At 39.7% G+C, this 21,964-nt stretch overlaps 1 protein-coding gene and 1 non-coding gene across 4 annotated transcripts; one reads left to right on the top strand and one right to left on the bottom strand.

Annotated features, from left to right (window-relative positions):
- The first annotated feature begins 609 nt into the window (after positions 1 to 609).
- On the top strand, positions 610 to 681 carry Trnaa-agc (transfer RNA alanine (anticodon AGC)). Its single transcript has one exon. It is a non-coding gene; the product is annotated as a tRNA-Ala (tRNA).
- A 4,197-nt stretch (positions 682 to 4,878) lies between these two features.
- On the bottom strand, positions 4,879 to 21,057 carry Znf583 (zinc finger protein 583). Of its 3 annotated transcripts, none has more exons than XM_076838082.2 (5): positions 21,008 to 21,057; positions 18,035 to 18,134; positions 15,778 to 15,904; positions 15,279 to 15,377; positions 4,879 to 6,782 (listed from the first exon to the last, which is right to left on the bottom strand). In XM_076838082.2, exons 2-5 carry the CDS (start codon positions 18,041 to 18,043, stop codon positions 5,308 to 5,310), a joined length of 1,710 nt encoding a protein of 569 aa, XP_076694197.1. In that variant the 5' UTR covers positions 18,044 to 18,134; positions 21,008 to 21,057; the 3' UTR covers positions 4,879 to 5,307. The 3 variants fall into 3 exon arrangements, with proteins under 3 accessions (XP_076694197.1, XP_076694198.1, XP_076694200.1); XM_076838083.2 differs by having other exon boundaries at positions 15,279 to 15,374; XM_076838085.2 differs by having other exon boundaries at positions 15,279 to 15,353.
- Positions 21,058 to 21,964: the final 907 nt, after the last annotated feature.

Below are 21,964 nucleotides of genomic sequence, written 5' to 3'. Positions count from 1 at the left end.
GGAAGTGGTATTTGAGTCACATTTCCATCAGTGTTGACTATGCTTGCTGTTTCTGAATCTGTCAACTTTACATGCTTCTTATCAGTCTTATGAAAATTAGGGACTGAACTCACCCCACCAAGAGAGTTATACTTTAGTTTAAAATATAGCTAGCCTATATTTCTTATTTATCAACATAAGACTTCTTGAATTCTTGGTCTACCAGTAATTTGGTCTGATTGTTCTCTCTTTGCTAGTTAGAGTGTGACCCTCCTCATCCCCCACTCTTCTGTTTGAGAGCTACTGGTTTTTTAAGCTAGTTCTGCTGTTTTCTTCCTTACCCTTCCACAGTTTGGTGGAGGCAAACTTTTTTTTTTTTTTTTTTTTTTTTTTTTGTACCAGGGATTGAACTCAGGGGCACTCAAAACATCCCTAGTCCTATTTTGTATTTTATTTAGAGACAAAGTCTCACTGAGTTGCTTAGTGCCTCACCCTTGCTGAGGCTGGCTTTGAACTTGTGATCCTCCTGCCTCAGCCTCCTGAGTCACTGGGATTAAAGGCTAGCACCACTGTGCCCAGAGAGGCAAACTTTTAATACCCTAAAAAAAAAAAAAGCATTTGGTTGTGTGCTGGGGTGTGGCTCAGTGGTAGAGCACATGCCTAGCATGTGTGAGGCACTGGGTTCAATCCCCAGCACCATATAAAACTAAAACAAAATAATGCTATTGGGTCCATCTACAACTAAAACTATTTTTATAAAAAAATATATTTTGTGTTGATTGCCAGTCCAAAAATATCAGTACTGGCCTCATGCTTTCAGTTATTATTGGATGGGTATTTCTAAGATTATAGTAATTTTACTTCATAACTTGGCAGGTGCTTTTCTGTATTCTGTCATTGATTTGAGAGAGAAAACTAGCTTAATTCTGTTTTTTAATTTTTGTTTTTAGGAAACAGACATTTTTTGAAAGCTTTCACAATGTTCTCATATTCAGTATTCTGTGATTTCACAAATGTATTTCTGGATTTCCCCCCTATTGTTGTTTTTCAGTTAATCCTGTCCACTATTCAGTAAGCTATTCCAAGCTGAACATGAATGACTTGCTTCAGCCTAGAAATATTCTCAATTATTTATGATACATTCTTCTTAAATTCTGTTGATTTTTAAAAAATCATAGTCAGATGTGGACCTTCTAAATTTCCATGTCCATTTTCATATTTTTCTCTCTCTTTATGTATTTGGAGATTTTCCTTAATTTTCTTTCACAACTTGATCATTACAGCAGTAATTCTTTTATTCTTGGGAGTTCTGTATTATTATTCCTTTTAAAAATAGTTTCCTATTTTAAAAATGCAACATCTCTTCACATCTGATTATACTGGAATTCTCACTTTCCTCCCTTACGACACAACTTGACCTTCTGGATTTAGTGCTGTCTTTTGGCTATTTTCATGCAGATGGTTCTCACCACATGTGATGACCCCTGACCACCTGCACACATTCTAGAGCTCCATGGTGTGGTCACCCTGTGTAAGTGGAAGGGGACTCCGGATGTTCTCCTGTTGCTGAATGGCATGGGTTAGCAGGTCCCCCATGTGCAAGGGAAGGGTGCAAGCCGCGGAGAGGCTCCCACATATCAAAGAGGAGGCCTTCCTTTAGGTCGCTACTCTTCACTCTCAAGCTGCTGAAGTTATTTGTAAATTCAGTTTCTATACTGGTAATTTTTTTTTTTATCACCTTCTTGTTTAAAACTTACAACTACATCCTGAGTTCAATTTCCATCACTATGAGAAAAAATTTTTTTCCAACAATACAGATAACACTAAATTTCTGTGAGCAGAACATCCTAGTCCCTTCCCCAGAAGGAACACTGACCAGTTAGATCTGTTCAGAACTTTTCCTAAGCATTTTTTACTTACATAAATCCCTTACTTTTTTTTTTTTCTCCAGTACCAAAGATAAACCCAGGGGTGACCTAGTAGTGAACTACATCCCCACCCCTTTTTATTTTTAATTATTTTGAGATAAGGTCTCACTAAGTTGCTGAGGCTGGCCTCCAACTTGTGATCCTCCTGTCTCCCAAGTTGTTGGAATTACAAGTGTTTGCCATTGCACCTGGCTAGAAACGTACTTTTAAATATATAATACATATGAATTCTGCAAGTTTTAGTCTTTTAATCAAATCCATACCAATATCGTCAGCCCATTCTTTTTAACTGCTGGATAGAACTTGCAGTTGTGAATGCATTGATGGAAACCGAAGATTGTTTCCTAGGGTCCACGAGCCCGAGCCCGAGCCCGAGCCCAGAGCAGCGAGCGGTGAGCATTCAGAAGGCTGCCTCCACTGTAGCCAGGGTGACAGCACTCACTCCACACCACTGACAGTGCGTGATAGTGTACTTTAAACTTGCAACTTAATGCTGGTGAGGCTGAGCAGGGACCCTGATTTACAAGCCTGCATTCTCTTGTCCACTCGCATTCTTTGCCAGAACTCAGGGGATCCTTTAGCAAACTAGTGGACATTTCCAGAACTCAGAATCCCGACATTCCGGCACTCCAGGGAGCAGCTATCTCCTCTGGATGTCAGGAACTCTTTCACTCCTTTTGCCTTTTGCAGAAACACTGACAATCTTGCTTGACCTTCTTTTCTTTTGTTTGGCAGTTTTTATGCTGACCAATTGGCTAAAGGGGATTTGGAGGGAAGACCAAGTCGAGTGCTATTTTTATTGCTTTTCCTAATGACAATTTTTAAAAATATATATTTTTAGCTGTCAGTAGACCTTTATTTATATGTGGTGCTGAGAATCAAACCCAGTGTCTCTCACATGCTAGGTGAGCACTCTACCACTGAGCCATGACTCCAGCTCCCCATTGACAATTTTGATACTGGCAAATTGCTTCCCAGAAATCTGTACAAATTCACACTACACCCCACAGCAGTGCATAGCAGGATCTCCTTTCCTCTGATTGCACCATGCAAAATTTTATCAATGTATTGAAAAATGGTTCTTCAAATTGTATTTCTGGCCAGTGAGATTCAGTACTTATCACACACTTATCACTTGATAAATCTTCATATTCTTTGCTGTTGGAGGGAGAAGTGTGTTCTCCCAATCTGGGGTTTAAAAACTTTTTACTTTGTTTATACCATCTTTTAAAAATTTTATTTGTTCTTTTTAGTTATATATGACAGTAGAATGTTATACTATCTTTGACCATATAAAGACTTTTATGAAATTCTTAGCAAACCTGAATCTTCATGTGCAAGGGGAGAGAGGCTTGTGATCTCACATATTTAGGGAGATTGTCCTCATTCAATGATTTTACATTGTCCTCTAGTGTTTGTTCCACATTTAGATAACTATTTAAAGCAACTTTCATGTACAGGAGGAGAGGATTCCTGGTTTTTTTTTGGGGGGGGCAGTGGTACCGGGGATTGAACTGCACTTGACTTCACTTCTATTTTGTATTTTATTTGAGCAACATCCTCACTTCTACTTTGTATTTTATTTAGAGACAGGGTCTCACTGAGTTGCTTAGCACTTTGCTGTTGCTGAGGCTGGCTTTGAACTTGTGATCCTCCTGTCTCAGCCTCCAGAGCTGCTGGGATTACAGGTGTGTGTCACCATCCCCAGCTGGGGAGTAGTTTTGAACAGAGCAGAATCAATTTTTCCCAAGTACTGAAAGAACTGTTGTCAAATATGACTTTTATTATGCATTTTCTTTATATGTGTCTTTATGAATGTATATGTCTATTCACACACACAATCATTCACACAGAGAGACACATACTTCAAGCTGTGGAAAATTCTCAGGATTTTGTTAGGTTTAAATAATCTGTATATTAATTTGTGGGCTACTGATGTCTATCATGCTGAAAATTCCCATAGAGGTGGATAAATGTCTACTCAAGTCTTCATTTCCATCCTCCATTCATCTCGTATGTTCAGATGTAAGCTGGTTACCGTGTTGCTGCACACTCAAAGCCTTCAGGAGTCAGGAGGAGTATAAACAGTACAGCAGGGTAGATATGAGGGAATGGTGAGTGGTTTGAACTTTGGAGAACTAGAAATAACATTGTCATAAAGGTATTAGGTTCATTTAAAACTCAATGCACATTAAACCAATGTTTGTGGACAGCCAGTTGGAGTATCCATCTATAGTTCTACTTTACCTTCTCCTTTAGTTTTGGAATTTTAGAAGTGTAACAGCTTCTTTAGTTTAAATGACATAAGTTTGAGACAATTCATCCACCTGGAATTAGGAAAGCAGGTCAAACTTTATTCTCTATCTTCACTGGTTACGGATTAAGTTTTATCTAGTTTTAAAAATTTGTTGTTTTGTTTATATGTAAATGAGGAACACATCTCAGTTCTTTTTTAAATCTTTCTCTTTTTTTATCTTTTCTTTTTTTGGAACTGGGAATCAAACCCAGGGCTTTGTGAATGAGAGGCAGATGCTTTGCTGCTGAACTAAATCCCAGCCCTCAGTTCTCTTTTTAAAAGTGATTTTGTATAAAATCTAGCTTCTGAGAACTCTTGAATTTCTAATGAAGTTGTCCTTGTTACCAGTGGTCATGTATCCACATCTCTGCATGCTGAAGTAAAGCCACATTACCCTGCAGCAGAGACGCTAATGAGAATTGCAGTAGATCTCACCACCTACACTGCTGCTCCTAAGGAAAGGTCTCACAACCTCTCGGCCGACACTCTTGGTTGACTTTCTTATTGTGAAGTCGAACAGCTCTTTGTATGCCATGGTCTTTAATTCTACATTAACATTTGAGTTATTATCATGCTAGGCACTCTGCTGAGCAATTTACATGCATTATTTAATTTTCTCATTAAGTTTTGAGGTAGTACCATTATTATTCCTATAAGACTTAAGTTTACAAAGGATAAACTGCTTCCTCAAAATTAGGGCTAGAAAATGGAAGAGTCAGGATTGGATACCAGATCTACTGGATGTTGGAATAAGTACTTAATTCTGAATAAATATTCAGGAAAAGAGAGGGTTTGGGAAGGTAGTCTGGAATAAGGTATTGGCTGTGGGAGGGCAGGAGGCTTTTTAGGTTATTTTGAGAAATGTGATGAGAATGATGGAATGTCACTGAGGGATTTTAATGAGGCAGAAATGATGTGACCTACACCTCTTTTTTTTTTTTTTTTTTTTTAAAAATACAAGTTGGCTGAAATGCTGATGATGGACAGAGGCAATGGTGCTCCTTATAAACCAACCAGAAGCCATTTCCATATGCAATAGATTAATACGTATTGGATAAGGGTGATATGATGGAAATGCATTAAATGGGTCAGCTTTTGTACATATTAGGAGATCAAACCTACAGGTCTTGTCAACTGATTAGATGTAGAGGGTGAGGAAGAGGAAAGGGTCAAGAATGTCTCCATAGTATGGATCTTCTCATGATGAGAAAGGTGTGCACGCTGCCTGAAAGATTTCCTGCAATCTTTACATTCATAGGGTCTCTCTCCAGTATGAATTCTCTGGTGTAGAGTAAGAGATCCACTATAGCTAAAGGCTTTCCCACAAATATTACATTCATAAGGCTTCTCTCCAGTATGAATTCTCTGATGCTGAGCAAGGCCTGCATTCTGGCTAAATGTTTTCCTACATTCCTTGCACATATAAGGTTTTTCTCCAGTATGACTTCTCTGGTGTTGTGCAAGGGAGGAACTATTGCTAAAGGCCTTCCCACATTCCACACATTCATAGGGCTTCTCTCCAGTGTGAACCCTCTGGTGCTGATCCAGGTATGCAATCTGGCTGAAGGCTTTCCTGCATACTTTGCATTCATAGGGCTTCTCTCCAGTGTGAACCCTCTGGTGCTGAGCCAGGTGTGCGTACTGGCTGAAGGCCTTCCTACATTCCTTACATTCATAGGGTCTCTCTCCTGTATGAATCCTCTGATGTACAATTAGGTATCCACGATGGCTAAAGGCCTTCCCACACACGTGACATACATAAGGTTTCTCTCCTGTGTGAATCCTCTGATGTTGAGCAAGAAATGAACCATTACTAAAGGCCTTTCCACACTCAATACATTCAAAAGGTCTCTCTCCAGTGTGAACCCTCTGGTGCTGAGTCAGGTGGGCGATCTGGCTGAAGGCCTTTTTACATTCCTGACACTGATAAGGCCTCTCTCCAGTGTGAACCCTCTGGTGCTGAGCCAGGTGTGCGTTCTGGCTGAAGGCCTTCCTACATTCCTTACATTCATAGGGCTTCTCCCCAGTGTGTATTCTTTTATGCTGAGCTAGGTTTGCACTCTGGCTGAAGGTTTTCCCACACTCCACACACGCATAGGGTTTCTCTCCAGTATGAATTCTCTGATGGAGAGTAAGTGATGAGCTCTGATTGAAGACCTTCTCACATTCGTTACATTTCAAAAGTTTCTTTTCTACATACACCTTCTTATGTTTCATTTCAACAGATTTTTTTCGATAACATCTCTTTTGTGGTTCACACTTATGCACTCTTTCTTTGGTGGGGAATCTCTGATGTATATCTAGTCTTGCATCCAGACTGAATGTTTCCCAAGGCTTATTACACTCACTACTTTGATCTTCAGGAAGGATTTCTTTATGAGTGATGGTAAGTTGATCAGAATGTAACTCCTGACTTCCAAACTTGTTCTTAAACCAGTCCTCACTTACACAGTGTTTCCAACTGGGGCACACAAGGCTATGAGAGAGATGGCTTCTTCCCAATGTCACTGCTTTGGTGGATTCTTGATAAACATCTTGCTTTGATGAAAAGTCACTGTTTTTAAATAGATACTCCCAATCTAAAATATATCAATAAAACAAACATATTTTGTATTTTTTTCATTATAAGAAATTTCTAAAACAAAAATGGGAAAATGAAATGCTAAAGTATTTCAAAATTTATGTCTCAATGCATTCTAAGACTTATGAAAGTACAAACAACGAGAGCTTAAGAAAGGTGATTCAGGAAATAAAATAATCATATATAACCAGTAAGGTGATATTAGAAGAGCAAAACACTGAAGAGGTCATTGAAAATCACAATTGCGGTTTTATATCTAAGTTAATATCATAGTCTTCATCTTTCCTCTATTGCTGCAGTTTATTCTGCATTCAATCTAAGTTGGTTATCTTTAAAAAGTAGATTTTAAAAACTAAGTGCAGTCTTGCCTGCCTGTAATCCCAGCAACTCAGGAGGCTGAGGACCACAAATTCAAAGCCACAAGACTTAGGCAACAAGACCCTGTCTCAAAATAAAAAAAAAAAAAAATAAGAAGGCCTGAGGATGGGGGTGGTGTATCTCAGTAGTAGAGTGCCCCTGTGTTCAATTCCAGTAACAACAACAAAAAGCACCAAGTGTAAAATGTCAAGAATATAGCTAATAAGCCTCCATGGATCCCCCAAAACTAAAGACACACCAGAAGCCTTAGGATGCACATGAAACTGCTTGTTCATCAAGCTATATGTGTAAACTTTTGCAATTAGAGAAAGGTCTTTCTGAGCATAATTTTCTATATGCTAAATTCCAACTATACATACATTTTCTTTCAATTGATCCTTGAAGCTAAGATTCCTTTACATAAAACAAAAATTTTGTATCAAGCTACTTGCTTTTATTAACAGCCCAGGCCTTAATCTGCCTTCTCCTTTCCAGTGATTTCTTACCAGCGTACATTAAAATCAAAATCCCTAGCCTGGTCTATAATCCTGTGGGGCTTGTTGTCTGACCCCTTCCACCTGTCCTTCTCCTGCCTACTGGGCTTCAGCTAGTGGGTATTCCCACTTGAAAGTGCCTGTCCTGCATACCTTCTTCCCTCCCTCAGTGGGCTGCACTCAGGGTCTGCTCACACATTACCTCTCTAGGTGACCTTCCTTGACCTCCCAATATAAATTACTACACACTTAGCACTCTCTGTTCTTTGTCTCGCACTTAATAGCACTTAACTTAGTTCGCATTATCATACATGTTAATTTAATCTGTCATCACGAGAATGGACACTTGTATATGCAGGAACCATCCCTTCCTATTTCTTGAATATCCATTGCCTAGAATAGGCCAGGATTAGGATTGTGAATCAATAACACTTGAAATGCCACATTAATTTGTCCTTTCATTTGAATGATCTGCTTACACAAATGAAGTAAATGACTGAAATACCACTAGAAAACTAGATATATCACAGTAGATAAGGAAATGTGGTAGAAAACTATCAAGACAACAGATCTGAATTGCAGCTGATTACTCCTGCTGCCTTTCCTCAGTGCTCCTACAGACCCTACCCTGTAGCTGAATAATCACACACCAACTCATGAATGTCCCCTAGAAAGTCAACAGGAAGAGGCAGTCCTGAAGACTCAATCTGGGCAAACTCAGGATAAATTCATGAAACTGTAATAAGAAAGTAAAAATAAAAGTAGTGTGATTTTTAATATTAATTCTCAATGGACTGATAAGTGAAGGATCTATATTATATTCATTACAGCCACACAACTCTCAGATTTTAGAATATATCAGAATTACCTACAGAACTTGTTAAAATATAGATTGCTGCACTTCAGGAGGCTGAGGCAGGAGAATCACAAGTTAAAGGCCAACCCTGGCAACTTAGTGAGACCCCTCCCTCAAAATTAAAAAAAAAATAATAGTTCACTAAATGCCTAAACACATAAATAGAGTTGGGATGCAGCTTATAGTAGTGCACCCCTGCGTCCAACCCCCAGTACCACAAATAGAAAAAACATGCAGATCGCTGGGCCCCATGCACAGAGTTTCTGAGTAGGTCTGGGAAGAGAGCCGAATATCCAAACTTCTAATGAGTTCCCAGGTGACGCTGCTCATCTCAAGACCATATTTTTGAGTACTACTGCCCAACAGCAGCCACTGAAAACATAAGGTTAAAAAGGGTACACCTAAAAAGCCAGGAAATAAATCAACATTCTAAAACATATTCAAATAAGCTAAAGGAAGAGGGAAACAGAAGAATAAAAGAGCAAAGAAAACAAAATGATAATGGCAGATCAAAATCAAGCTACCTAAATAATTACAGGTTGAGTATCTCTTATGGTCAGAACCAGAAGTATTTTGGATATTAATTTTTTTTTTTTTGCATTTTTGAAAAAAAATATATATATAAATAAAAATAAACATCTTAGGGATGGGACCTAAGTGGAAACACAAAACTAATTTACATTTCATATAAACTTTCATGTAGCTTGAATGTAATTTTATACAATATTTTAAATAATTTTGTGGATAAAACAAGTCTCATGGTGTGGAATTTTGCACATATGGCATGTCAGCATTCAAAAGTTTCAGATTTTGGAGAATTTCAGATTTCTGGATTGGGGATGTTCAACCTGCATATTAAATATTAATGGATTTCCTAACCAGTTAAAGGGTAGCAAGTGTAAGAAAGAAGACCCATGCTGTCCACAGCAACATGCAAACAGTAAGTACAGGCCAGAGTGCCTCTGTTCATACAGATAAAACAGACTTCAAAGGAGAGCATCACCAAAAACAAGGAGGGATACATCACAATGATACATGATCAAGTCATCAGGAAATTATATTATTAATGTGTATGCATCTAATGCATAGCCTCATATACCTTAAAACAAAATTTGACAATATTAAGTACTAAAGGATACTGTATAATCATAGTAAGTGATTTCAATATGTTATATCCAGCAATTGATAAAACTAGATAAAAATTAGTAGATACATAGAAGATAATGTCTGGATTAACTAACTTGATGTAATTTATATTAACAGAACACTATGCACATCAACTGTACAGCAAGTATTGATGGCATGTTCAATAAGATAGACGGAATGCTGGTTCATAAGCCAATTCTTAGTAAACAGTATATTCTTTAACCTCAACAGAATTAAATTAAAAATGAACAAATAATGATGTCTAGTAAAATTCACACATCTGGGAAATTATATAGAAACAATTCATTTCTATATAATTCATGGGTCAAAGAGTTTAATAAAAGAAATCAGAAAATATCTTATATTGACCAATAATGATAATATAACACACGGAAATTTGTAAGATGTAGTTAAAACATCAACAATATAAGTGAGAAGAAAAACCACAATAAACCCAAGGAAAATAGAAAAAAAAAAAACCTAACTAGAGAAAATAACAAAATAGAAAACAATTGACAGAGAAGTAAAACCAAAAGTTGGTTCACTGAAAAGATCACTGATTAGGGAGGAAAAAAAAAAAAGAACAGAAGTCAGAAAAATCAGAGCTTTAAAAAGGAGTCTGGTGTGATAGAATGCACTTGGAATCCTAGACATGCAGGAGGCTAAGGCAGGAGGATCACAGGTTCAAGGCCAGCCTCAGCCACTTAGAAAGACCCTGAATCAGAATAAAAATACAATGGGCTGGGGATGCAGCTCAATGGTAGCGCACCCCTGCATTTAATTCCCAGTACCATAGACAAAACACAAAACAATAACAACAACAACAACAAAACTGAAAAGAATTATCATATACCCTATAGACATTAAGAAGAAAATATTATGAACAACATATACATAAACTGGACAACTCAGATAAACTGTACAAATCCCTTGAAAGATATACCCTACTAGAGTTGATTCAAGAAGAATTATATAACAAAAATAACCCTTATATCCATTAAATCTATTAATGGATAAAAATATTCCACATAAACAATATTCCAGGCATAGATGTCTAAACTAATGAATTCCACCAGTGTAGGGGAAAAACAATACTATTATACCCAACTCTTTCATAAAATAGGAGAGGATAAAATACTTCCCAACTTGTTTCCATAATGCCAGCATTATCTTGGTAAGGAAATTACAAAAGGATAAATCCATGTAGCATATGAACATCAATGTAAAATATTTAGTCAAACTTTGCCAAATCAAATGCAGGACAATATGAAAAGCATAATCTTGACCAAGTAGAGTTTTATCCCTGGAAAGCAAATTGGTTTAATATTTGAAAATCATCAATGCAATTCATCATATTAATACAGAATAAAGATGAAAAACTGCATGATCATGTTTAGAATGAGTATTTGACCCATTATAAAAAATTTTAGGGGCTGGGTCTAGAGCTCAGTGGTAGAACACTTGCCTAGCATGTGTGAGGCATTGGGTTCAATTCTCAGCACCACATATAAATAAATGAATAACATAAAGATCCATCAATATCTAAAAAACATTTTAAAAGGAATTGCTTCAAATTCATCAAGATTATCTAAGGAAAGAACTATAGCTTACGTCAAGGGAAAAGTGATAGAATACATTTCCTCTCAAGAATGGCACAACATAAATATATCTGTTTTTACCACTTGTATTCAACATTGTATAGGAGATGCTAGCCATTGCAATACATCAAGAAAAAGAAATGATCAGAAAGTAAGAAATAAAACTGTGTATGCAGATGTTATAACTGTGTTTTCGAAAAATCCTCAGAAATATATAAAAGAACTCCTATAATCCTATATGAAACTCTTTAAGATACTTATAGTAGAAAAGAGTTAATATAAAAACACTACATTCTTTGCATACAAGCAGAACACTATTGGAAAACAGAATTTTTAAGAATTATATTTATAGTGATACCCAAAAACCATAAAAGATTCAGGAAAAAATTTAAAAAGTTATACAACATCACTACACTAGATACTATAAAATAATCCTATGAGAAATTAAAGTATACTAAATGGCTTATTAAAACACATTCATGGGGGCTGAAGTTGTGGCTCAGTAGTAGAGCGCTTGCTTAGCATGTGTGAGGATTAGGTTCGATCCCCAGCACCACATAAAAATAAATAAATAAAGGTATTGTCTCCATCTACAACTAAAAAAATATTTAAAAAAACATACTCATGATTAGAAGAATCAAGAAAAATTTTTTTTTCAGGGAGGGATTACCTGGGATTGAACTCAGGGGCACTTGACCACTGAGCCACATCCCCAGCCCTATTTTGTATTTTATTTAGAGGCAGGGTCTCACTGAGTTGCTTATTGCCTTGCCACTGCTGAGGCTGGCTTTGAATTCATGATCTTCCCGCCCCAGCCTCCTGAGCTGCTGAGATCATAGGCATGCGCAACCGCACCTAGCTAAGAATGTTGTTAAGGTGTCACTTCTCTCTCAATGGGTACATGGATTCAACATAATCCCAACCAAAACCCAACCTTGTTGAAGAGAAATTCTAAACTTCATTCTAAAATGCAAATGACTTACAATAGTCAAAGTGATTTAACAAATGGCACAATCTGAAATCAAAATTAATCATAATGCTACAGCCATCAAGGCGATGTGGTTCTGGTGAAAGGATAAATGTATAAATTTCTAGGTGCAGTGGTACCTGCCTGAAATCCCAGTGGTTGGGAGACTGACACAGGAGGATCTCAAGTTCAAGACCAGCCTCTGCAACCTAAGGAGACCCTAAGCAACTCAGTGAGACCCCGTCTCAAAACAAAATAAAAAGCTGGGAATGTAGCTCAATGGTAAATTGTCCCCAGGTTAATCCCCAGTACAAATAAAACAGAACAGAACAAAACTACAATACCACCATTATAATGACTTAGATTAAAAATAATACTGATAATAACAATATTTTTTGAGGGCATAAAGCAAACAAAATGCTTATATATTGCTAGATGTTATGTACAATGGACAGTCCCTTTGGAAATCTTTGGCAGTTTCTTATGAAGTTAAACGTGTAATTATCATATGACCTAGTTTAGATATTTACTCAAGAGAAATGAAAAGAACTGTCTACCCAATGTTCTTCACATGACAGCTTCATAGCAGTTTTATTTATAATAGCCCAAACTGGAAACAACACAGGTGGGTGATCTGTTTATCCATTCACAATGGATGCTATCAATGTAAAACTCCTCACCAATCAAAGGATCAACGTGGGACTGAGGCTGTGGCTCAGTGGTAAAGCTCTTGCCTCGAGTGTGAGGCACTGGGTTCAATCTTCAGCACCAGGTAAAAAACAAAGATACGGTGTGTCCACCTACAACTAAAAAGATAATAACCACAAAAAAAGGAGCCACATATTCATACATGAACAATGTGGGCAGATTTCAGGATCATCATGCCAAGTGAGAGATGCTGGACAGAACCTAAGCCACAGTAGATGATTTCATTTAGTTTGGCTGCAACCTAATCTAATGTGACAAAGAAAATATCAGTATTCACTTGGAACTGGAGAAGGAAAAAAGGGTGGACTGCACAGAGCTAGATGTAATCTTTTTTTCTTTTTCCTTTTTTTTTTTTGTGGTACAAGGGATGAAACTGGGGTCTTGGACATGCTCTACTCAGCTATTCCTCCACCCCATAAGTAGTCTTTTGGTATCTAAATTCTATGTGGCTTGATTGTGGTGAAGATTTAAGGATAAATGCAAATATCAGAACTACTTAAGTTGTATAATTTATGTAGATACAATTTACTGTTTATAAATATCCTTAATATTAATAGGATCTGATAAAATACAATAGAACAAGTACATCAAAATATATTAAAACCAGAAAATTATTTTTTAAATAATTCTTCAATGAAAGGGAACTTTAAAATTGTAGATTATTTGGGAAATGGCAATAACAAAACTTTTAAATGTCAATGTCTGTAGGAGAGAGTTCTAGAAAAAGATCTAAAATACATAGCTCTTAATAATTTCATTACTGAATAAAAAAATGAAATTAACATATTAAGCTCTCATTACAGCAACATAGAGAACAAAATAAATAAGAAAATTAGAAGGAAAAAGTCAGTAAGGGAAGAAAAGCAAAAGAACAAAGAACCGAAAAAGAGAAGAGCAGTAACACTAAAAAGAGAAATCCATTAGCTGGGTCTTGAAAAAGAAAACTGATTTATGAGTGGCAACCTAATAAATTAAAAAAAAAAACACAACAATGACTATATAAAATAAGAAACTTGCCAGGCGTGGTGGCACATGCCTGCAATCCTAGCAATTCAGTAGGCTGAGGCAGAGAGATCAAAAGTTCAAGGTCAGACTCAGCAACTTAGACCAAGTCTTAAAAAAAAAAAGGCTGGGGCTGGGGCTGGGGCTGGGGCTGGGGATCTGGCTCAATGGTAGACTGCCCCAGTACTATCAAAGGAAAGACCAAAGAAACTGGGAGAGCGCTCGCCTAGCCTGTGCAAGGCCCTGGGTGCAATCCTCAGCACCACATATAAATAAATAAATAAAATAAAGCTTAAAAAAAAAAGATTACTTTGTTCAAAATCATGGGAAAAAAATCTGATAATGAAAAGGATAGTTATGTAGAAAAAATTTTTGACCAAAGACAAATCTACAGAGTCAATTCACTACAAAGGACCCTGAGAAAGTTGTCAAAGATCTGCTTTTGATAAGACTTTAAGTCTTTACCTCTCAAACTCTCAAGACAGGTGATCTCATTCATTCACACTGACATCTTTAAATTAGATTTTTTTTTTGAACCTCTGTCTTCCAATCCAGTTGCATGTTACATTTCTACACTTGGAAACCTTCATATGTCATGAGAATAAATCTATTTCCCCAGCAAAATTCTTCATCTTTCCTCCTACCAAGATATTTTCTTATGATTGTTTCTATTAAGTGCTATCAACTTCCAGTTACTTAGACTTGAAAATAAAACGAGAGCTGGGCATGGTGGCCAATACCTGTAATCCCAGAGGCTCAGGAGGCTGAGGCAGGAGGATCACAAGTTCAAAGCCAGCCTCAGCAAAAGCGAGGTACTAAGCAACTCAGTGAGACCCTATTCCTAAATAAAATACAAAATAGGCCACGGATGTGGCTCAGTGGTCGAGTACCCTTGAGTTCAATCCCTGGTATGCCAATTAAAAAAAAAAAAAATAGAAATGCTTTATTTTTTATTTTTTTAATGGTTTATAAAACTCTTTAATAATCACAAGAATTTAGCAAGGTGTTGTGCTCAAAACAGAAACTCAGTGAAATAATAAGTGAATAAAAAATGAATCAATCCTTCAATCAAAGGAATAAATATCTGGAAAGGAACAAAGTCTGGATTTAAACAAATAGAATGAATAACTAGTGCAAAACCAGACAAGGACAAGGAGACTCTGACATTTGGACCCACAGATCAGGAAAATGAGTCATGGGAGAAGGTAATAATTTGCGAGAGAAGATATACAAAAACAACAAATCAAGGTGCTATGCTAAAAATATTACTTCTCAGGCCTCTGCCTTGAATAGAGCCCCCAGGAAGCATCCATTCTGAGCTGGAGCTACACTCCCTAGCAGTGTGCCTCCTAGTTCTCTCACTCACCAGGGCATGTTCCTCTTGTTCCTTCCTTCTTCACAATCCAGGGCTCTTTTCCTTGCTCCAATAATGAGATCACATCTGGCTTAGAAAAAGAAATCCCTGCTTACAAGAGATAAAAGAGGAATTAGCCACACCTGTAAATTAGTCAAGTTTCTTGGTCATGGTGGGGGGGCATCATAGGAAGAAGATAAAGAAGTGGTAAAATACTCTGAAAAATGGGGAAGATGAAATTGCAGGACCATACTAATGAAGATACCAATTCTACAAAACTCCACCTATTTGGGGGAGCATAAGAAAAAAAGACTTTTATATGGGGTCTTGCTATGCTGGCCAGGCTGGCCCTGCTGGGCTCTAGCAACTCTCCTGTCACAGCCTCTGAGGTAGATGAGACTACAGGCACACACCAGGGCACTCCGCTCAAGAAAGAATCGTTCAGGAGGCTCTCCAAACACTGGAGCGCAAACCTGCATAGAAATTTTGAATTATAAGGAGTCCTCCTTACCCAGTGATACCAGGCTCCTGTAGTTCTCCAACATGACCTTCCTGTACAAAGTCCTCTGAGTGGGGTTCAGCCATTCCCACTCCTCTTGAGTAAAACTTACAGACACATCCCCAAATGTCACCAAATCCTGAAATGACACAAACACGTATTTGTTCAATTAGTGTTCAAATCCTATTATGGGCCTAAGTGAAAGAGTTAAATTGTCTACAGTTTTGGATATAATATTGCATACAGAAAAATCTTCTGACAGTGTACTAAGTTCAGAGCAATTCGTATCAAATAACTGGTAGATGACTTTTCTGCTTGCTTTAATGGAAAGTATACAATTTCAGAGAGAATAGCTATTGGGATGGAAAAGATCTACCATACATACATACACACACAAAATTGGGCTGACGGAAAACTGTAATCAATCAAGAATAAACTAATAGGTTATTCATACTAAATGTCAGGGCATTTCCCAATCTGGGGAAACCAAGATACACTAGGGAAGTAAACAAGATATTATATAATAAGTAATGGATGAATATTATTTAAAGTAGTCACTAAAAGGTTATAAAGTTGATAGCACTTAATAAGGTAATAAGGGGAAAATGCTTGATTTATCAGAAGGCAAAAAAGGAGAAATAAAGGAACCAAGAAAAAATGGTATAAATGGAAAGCAAACAGAAATATGCTAGGTTTAGACACACATTCATGAGTATTTTCAACATTAAATGAAAATGTACTAAACACTAATTAAAAGACCAAGATTACCATATTGGATTTTAAAAAAACAACTATACGCTATTTGTAAGAGTCATACTTTAAATATAATCTCTGTTGGCAGAGATTCTCAAAAGGTATGCATTAAAATAGCACTGAGAGACAGGCACAGTGGTGCATGCCTTTAATTCCAGTGACTCAGGAGGCTGAGGCAGGAGGATCATGAGTTCAAAGCCAAGCTCAGCAAAAGCGAGGTGCTGAGCAACTCAGTGAGACCCTGTCTCTAAATAAAATACAAAACAGGGCTGGGGATGTGGCTCCGTGGTTGAGTACTCCTGAATCAATCCCCAGTACCAAAAAAAAAAAAAAAATCACACTGGGGTGATCATGGTAGACCATGCCTACAATCCCATGACACAGGAGGCTGAGGCAGAAGGCTGCAAGTTCTATTGGTAGTGTTGCTGTAGATTATTTCTCACTCACCAGGGCATGTTCCTCTTGCAGGCCAAATCTGGCCTGCATTTCTCATACAACCATTCTCTGTATTTTAATCTTGTTTTTTAATGTTTAACCTACAAAATCTCTAAGTGTAAGGAAGAACTTTTTTTCTAAGTGAATAATCCATCCTTTCCCCACTGATTTAAAACTATACCAGTACATTATCATATAATAAGCAAATTAGTAGATGTTAAATTCTACATAGACAATGTCTATTTTTATTTTCCACAGCACTTAGTTCACAGTCTTTAGTAACTACATGTTCAGTGAATGAGTAAATATTTTCCATTCTTATGGAATTCTTATGTTTGTTTCAGGACATTATATACTGATCTTTTCATGTTTCTTCTAGTTCCAATTCCATAGGCTATTACAATTTTCATTACTATAGATCTTTTCCATTTTTTAAAAAATGTAGCTTCAAGTGCTTCCCCCATAACTCTCTTTTTTAAAAAAAAGTATCAATTTTCCACATTAATTCCACTAATCTTAACTGGATGGCCTAGAATATCATAGCTGCAGCCTCCTGTGAACTCAGGATGTCCCTAAAATGAGAATTTACTATTCCTATAAAATTCTACCCTTCAAACTCCACCAAAGTACCTACAAAAAGCCCTGCCTCAGCTGATCCACATCTTATGCTCAAGATACAATACATCTCACTCCTCAAAATCACCTCAAATAATGTGCTCAGTGGAGGTGCGGAATGTTCCTTGAATAAAGATGAAAATACGAATTAGGGGAAAATAAGGAAGTTCATGGCTTTTCGGGGACTTCCTTTTTTTCTGGAATGAAAGATATAAGGAGCAAGTCACTCATAAATGAGATTTTTTTAAACTTGTTTTTTAATTTTTATTTTTGTTTATTTTTTAAATTTTCATGTGGTGCCAGGGATTGAACCCAGTACCTCACGCATGCTAGGCAAGAGCTCTCCCACTGGGTCCAACACCGGCCCCATAAATGAGATTTTGTTAGGCTGGGGCATTCTGGAAGAAAAGTTAAATGTTCCTATAACCTGAAAAATAAGATGGTGTTTTAGAGAAATGCTTCTTACCTTGGACATGGCTTTAAGACTTCTAAGAGTTTATGAGTTCTTCTGTCCTCCTCCTTCAAATTCCCCTCTGGAAGAGGGGCAGGGTCCTGAGAAAACAGAGCTGGAGAGGGAAAAAGAGACCATAGAGTGCCAGATTAGCTCGGCAGCTCCCGAGGTGGCCCGCCTGGGAACAATCTTTCCTTCCCTCTCAGCCTCCCGCAACTGAAGCTTTCAGTGTCACTGAATCGAGACATTTATCTAAACTGACAATTCTTTTTCAAAAGAATTCTGGACTTACAATTAACAATTATATCTCAAGAATACAATGTACAATTTGTGCATAAATTATCTACTCATTTTAAATTATAAACAATAACTGGGGCTGAGGCTCAGTGATAGAGCACATTGCACATGTGAGGTACTGCGTTTGATCCTCAGCACCACAAAAATAAATAAATAAAGATACTGTGTCCATCTACAACTAAAAAAAATTTCAAAAAAAAAAAAAAAAAGGACAATAACAGCAACTACAGAATGGCATTATCAAGGAAGGATTTTCCACTCTTTTCATTCATGAAGGCTTTTTATCAGTGGAATTACAGAGGTTGACTCCGGAGGCTGAGGCAAGAGTATCAAGTCTGAGGTCAGCCTCAGCAACTTAGTAGGACCCTGTCTAAAAAAATAAAATCCAAAAAATACCCAAAGTGTCATGGTAATAATTAAGCCAAACTGGAAATGAGGTCTTAATTTTTAGTCTTTCTACCAGATGATGATGTTGAAAGGAAATATGTCCCAATTTTGAAAAGAATTAAGAGAGAAAGCCACCGAGTGAATGCATTAGGGAAAGCACTTTATACAGAGTGGGCATCAGAGGGGTCATGTGGTCTGAAGACATTAGACAAGAGTCAGGACAACCTGCATTGGGTCCTGGCTGATAACAAATGCACCTAAAAACCAAGCTCTTAACTTCTCTGAGCATTTCCTGAGAAAGGGTCGATGGAGGTAGGAGACAAGGCTCTTGGTGGACAGTCACTGGAACCTCTTAACCCTGAGTTCTTTTCCACTAGAGCTCACTAACTTGAAGAATAAAGTAATAAGCAGCAGCATAGGGGCTGGAGGTATAGCTCAGTGGTAGAGTGCTTGTCTAGCATCTGGCGTCCCTGAGTTCTATCTCTAGCACTGCAGGGGAAAAAAACAAACTAAAACAACAACAACAAAACAGAACAAAGCAGCATAGTAAGTATAAGAAGCTCTAGCTGGGCACCGTGGCCCACACCTGCAATCCCAGCTAACCAGGAAGCTAAGGCGGTAGGATCCCAAGTTTCAATCTAACCTGAGCAATCTAGCAAATTGGGTCTCAAAATAAAACACAAAGAAGGCTGGGGATGTAATAAAGTGGTAGAGCCCTTGCCCAGTATATGGGGTAGAGAGGGCCCTGGGCCTGGGATCAGAAGGCTTAAATTCAAACACCCAGTCCAACTCTGTTCAGTCTCACATGGTCCCACAGTGACAGTCTTACATGGTCAGACTCCAAGGGTCATACCATCTGATGCAGTCATAATCCCAGTTACAGGACCTCTGATACAGGGTGGTAGGGGTTCACTGTCACACAGTGTCATGTGCTCTACTGTCACAGTCCAGATCACAGTGTCATATTGTCACATGGTGACAGGCATTCTATCTCAGTCTCATACACTGTTGTGCCCCCCCCCCCACATGCTGACATGGTCTCATACTGTCACAGTGTTACACACATGCTCTCAGCCTCACAGCAGTGTTCAGGGAGTCATGGGCTCCATCTCACATGATGGGGTGGTCTCATACTGTCATAGAGAGCATCAGACACATTTTCAGTCTCCCTCATTGTTACAGGGTGGCACAACCAACACACACTGTCACACACTGTCCAGGCTCCCTTGCATAGATTTGTAGATCTCATACTGTCACACAATATCACAACTTCACTTCCAGTCTCATATGGTGTCATGGGCCCCCTAATACTTGGTGGCACAATGTCACACTATCATACTCTGAAAGCCTCAGCTGTGAGCACAGCCTGTGCATGTGGGCGTGGTGTCACCTGTCATACAATGTCACTCTCGTCTCAGTGGCAAGCACAGCCTGTCACACTATCACACACACGTCACATTCTCACAGCCTCACATGCCAGCATGGCCCATGTACACTAGCACAGTGTCACACTGTCACACATAGTGTCTCAGTCTCAGCTGCGAGCCTGGCCCATACATGCCGTTACACTGTCAGTGTCACACTCAGTTGTGAGCTGGGCCAGCACACACTATCACAGTATCACACTCAATCTCAGCCATGAGCAAAGCCCATGCACGTTGTCACAGTGTCACACTCTCAGTCTGAGCCGTGAACACAGCCCATGCACTCTGTCAGTCTCAGCTGCGAGCCTGGCCCATACACGCCGTTACACTGTCAGTGTCACACTCAGTTGTGAGCTGGGCCAGCACACACTATCACAGTATCACACCCAATCTCAGCCATGAGCAAAGCCCATGCACGTTGTCACAGTGTCACACTCTCAGTCTGAGCCGTGAACACAGTCCATGCACTTTGTCACGCTGTCACACAGAGTGCCACACTCTCAGTCTCAGCTGCGAGCACAGCCCATGCACTCTGTCACGCTGGCACACACAGTGTCACACTCTCAGTCTCAGCTGCGAGCACAGCCCATGCACTCTGTCACACAGTGTCACACTCTCAGTCTCAGCTGCGAGCACAGCCCATGCACTCTGTCACGCTGGCACACACAGTGTCATACTCTCAGTCTCAGCAGCGAGGACGGCCGGTGCACGTGGGCGCGATGTCATACTGTCACCCCCACAGTCTCAGCGGCAAGCACGGCCCGCGGGCGCGGTGTCACACTGTCATACAAAGTGTAACACTCTCAAGTCTCGGGCGCGGTGTCCCTGGTCGCACAGGTCGCGCCCTCCCACGCCGTCCCCCGGCCCCCGCTCTGCTCACCGCCTCCTCATTCGGGCGCGCGCGGGCGGACCGGGGCTGAACCTCCGCCGACCGCCGCGCTCACAAAGGCGCCGCGCGCCGGCGCAGGCGGCCGAGGCCGCGGGGGCCGCCGGGAGTGGAGTGCGGCGCGGGGCGCGCTGGGAGGCTGGGGGGACGCCAGCCGCAGGCTCCGCCCCCGGCGCCCGTGGAGCCTCAGCCCCCTGCCCGTCCAGACGCCAGGACAGGGGGCAGGCAGAGTGCGCAGGCGCGACTCGCGGTCGGACGAGAGCGCATGCGCAGCCGTAGTCCGGTCACTACATCCCAGAGCGCCTGCCGCGTGTGGCCGCTGTGTGGCGCCCGGGAGAATCCACTAGGGTAAAGGGATGGCCTTAAGGACCGACCCAGGTGTTGACGTCGTCCCCTTTTTCTGGTCTTCTACCTTTTGGGAACTGTCCAACGAACTCGTCTCTCGGTCCTTCTCGCCAGAGTCACCAACGACGCACGGCCTGAGCGGAGCAGCTTAGAAGTTGAGGAAGGACAAGTCCGGTGTGTCCCAAAGGCATCAGTTGAGGCCTCAGGAAAGGGCACGTGGGATCTGGGGCAGGTGGACACAGTACCTTTTTATTTTATTCATTTGTTTTCATGCAGTGCTGAGAATTGAACCCAGGGCCTCACGTGCTAGGCAAGCGCCCACCACTGAGCCCCAGCCCAGGACTTGTTTTAAAACGACAAGAAACAGAGTGGCAGTGAAACACGAAATACTCTCGGGTTCTGTTTTCTGCCCTGTCACCCCGCACCGGGAGCTGAGCGGAGGCCTCACTTGCTGGGCAAGTGCTCTGCTCCTGAGCTATACCCCCATCCCCTGGCCAGGTTTCCGAGGCTAGCCTCAATGTTCCTCCTGCCTGAGCCTCCTCAGTTGCTGAAATTACAGGCACGCACAACTGCGCTGGGCCGATCGTTTTTGTACTGTCAAATCTG

This window comes from Callospermophilus lateralis, chromosome 18, assembly GCF_048772815.1.
Source record: "Callospermophilus lateralis isolate mCalLat2 chromosome 18, mCalLat2.hap1, whole genome shotgun sequence".
Classification (NCBI taxonomy): domain Eukaryota; kingdom Metazoa; phylum Chordata; class Mammalia; order Rodentia; family Sciuridae; genus Callospermophilus; species Callospermophilus lateralis.
Note: the sequence above shows the minus strand (reverse complement) of the source record. Positions and strands in the feature narration are given on the sequence as shown.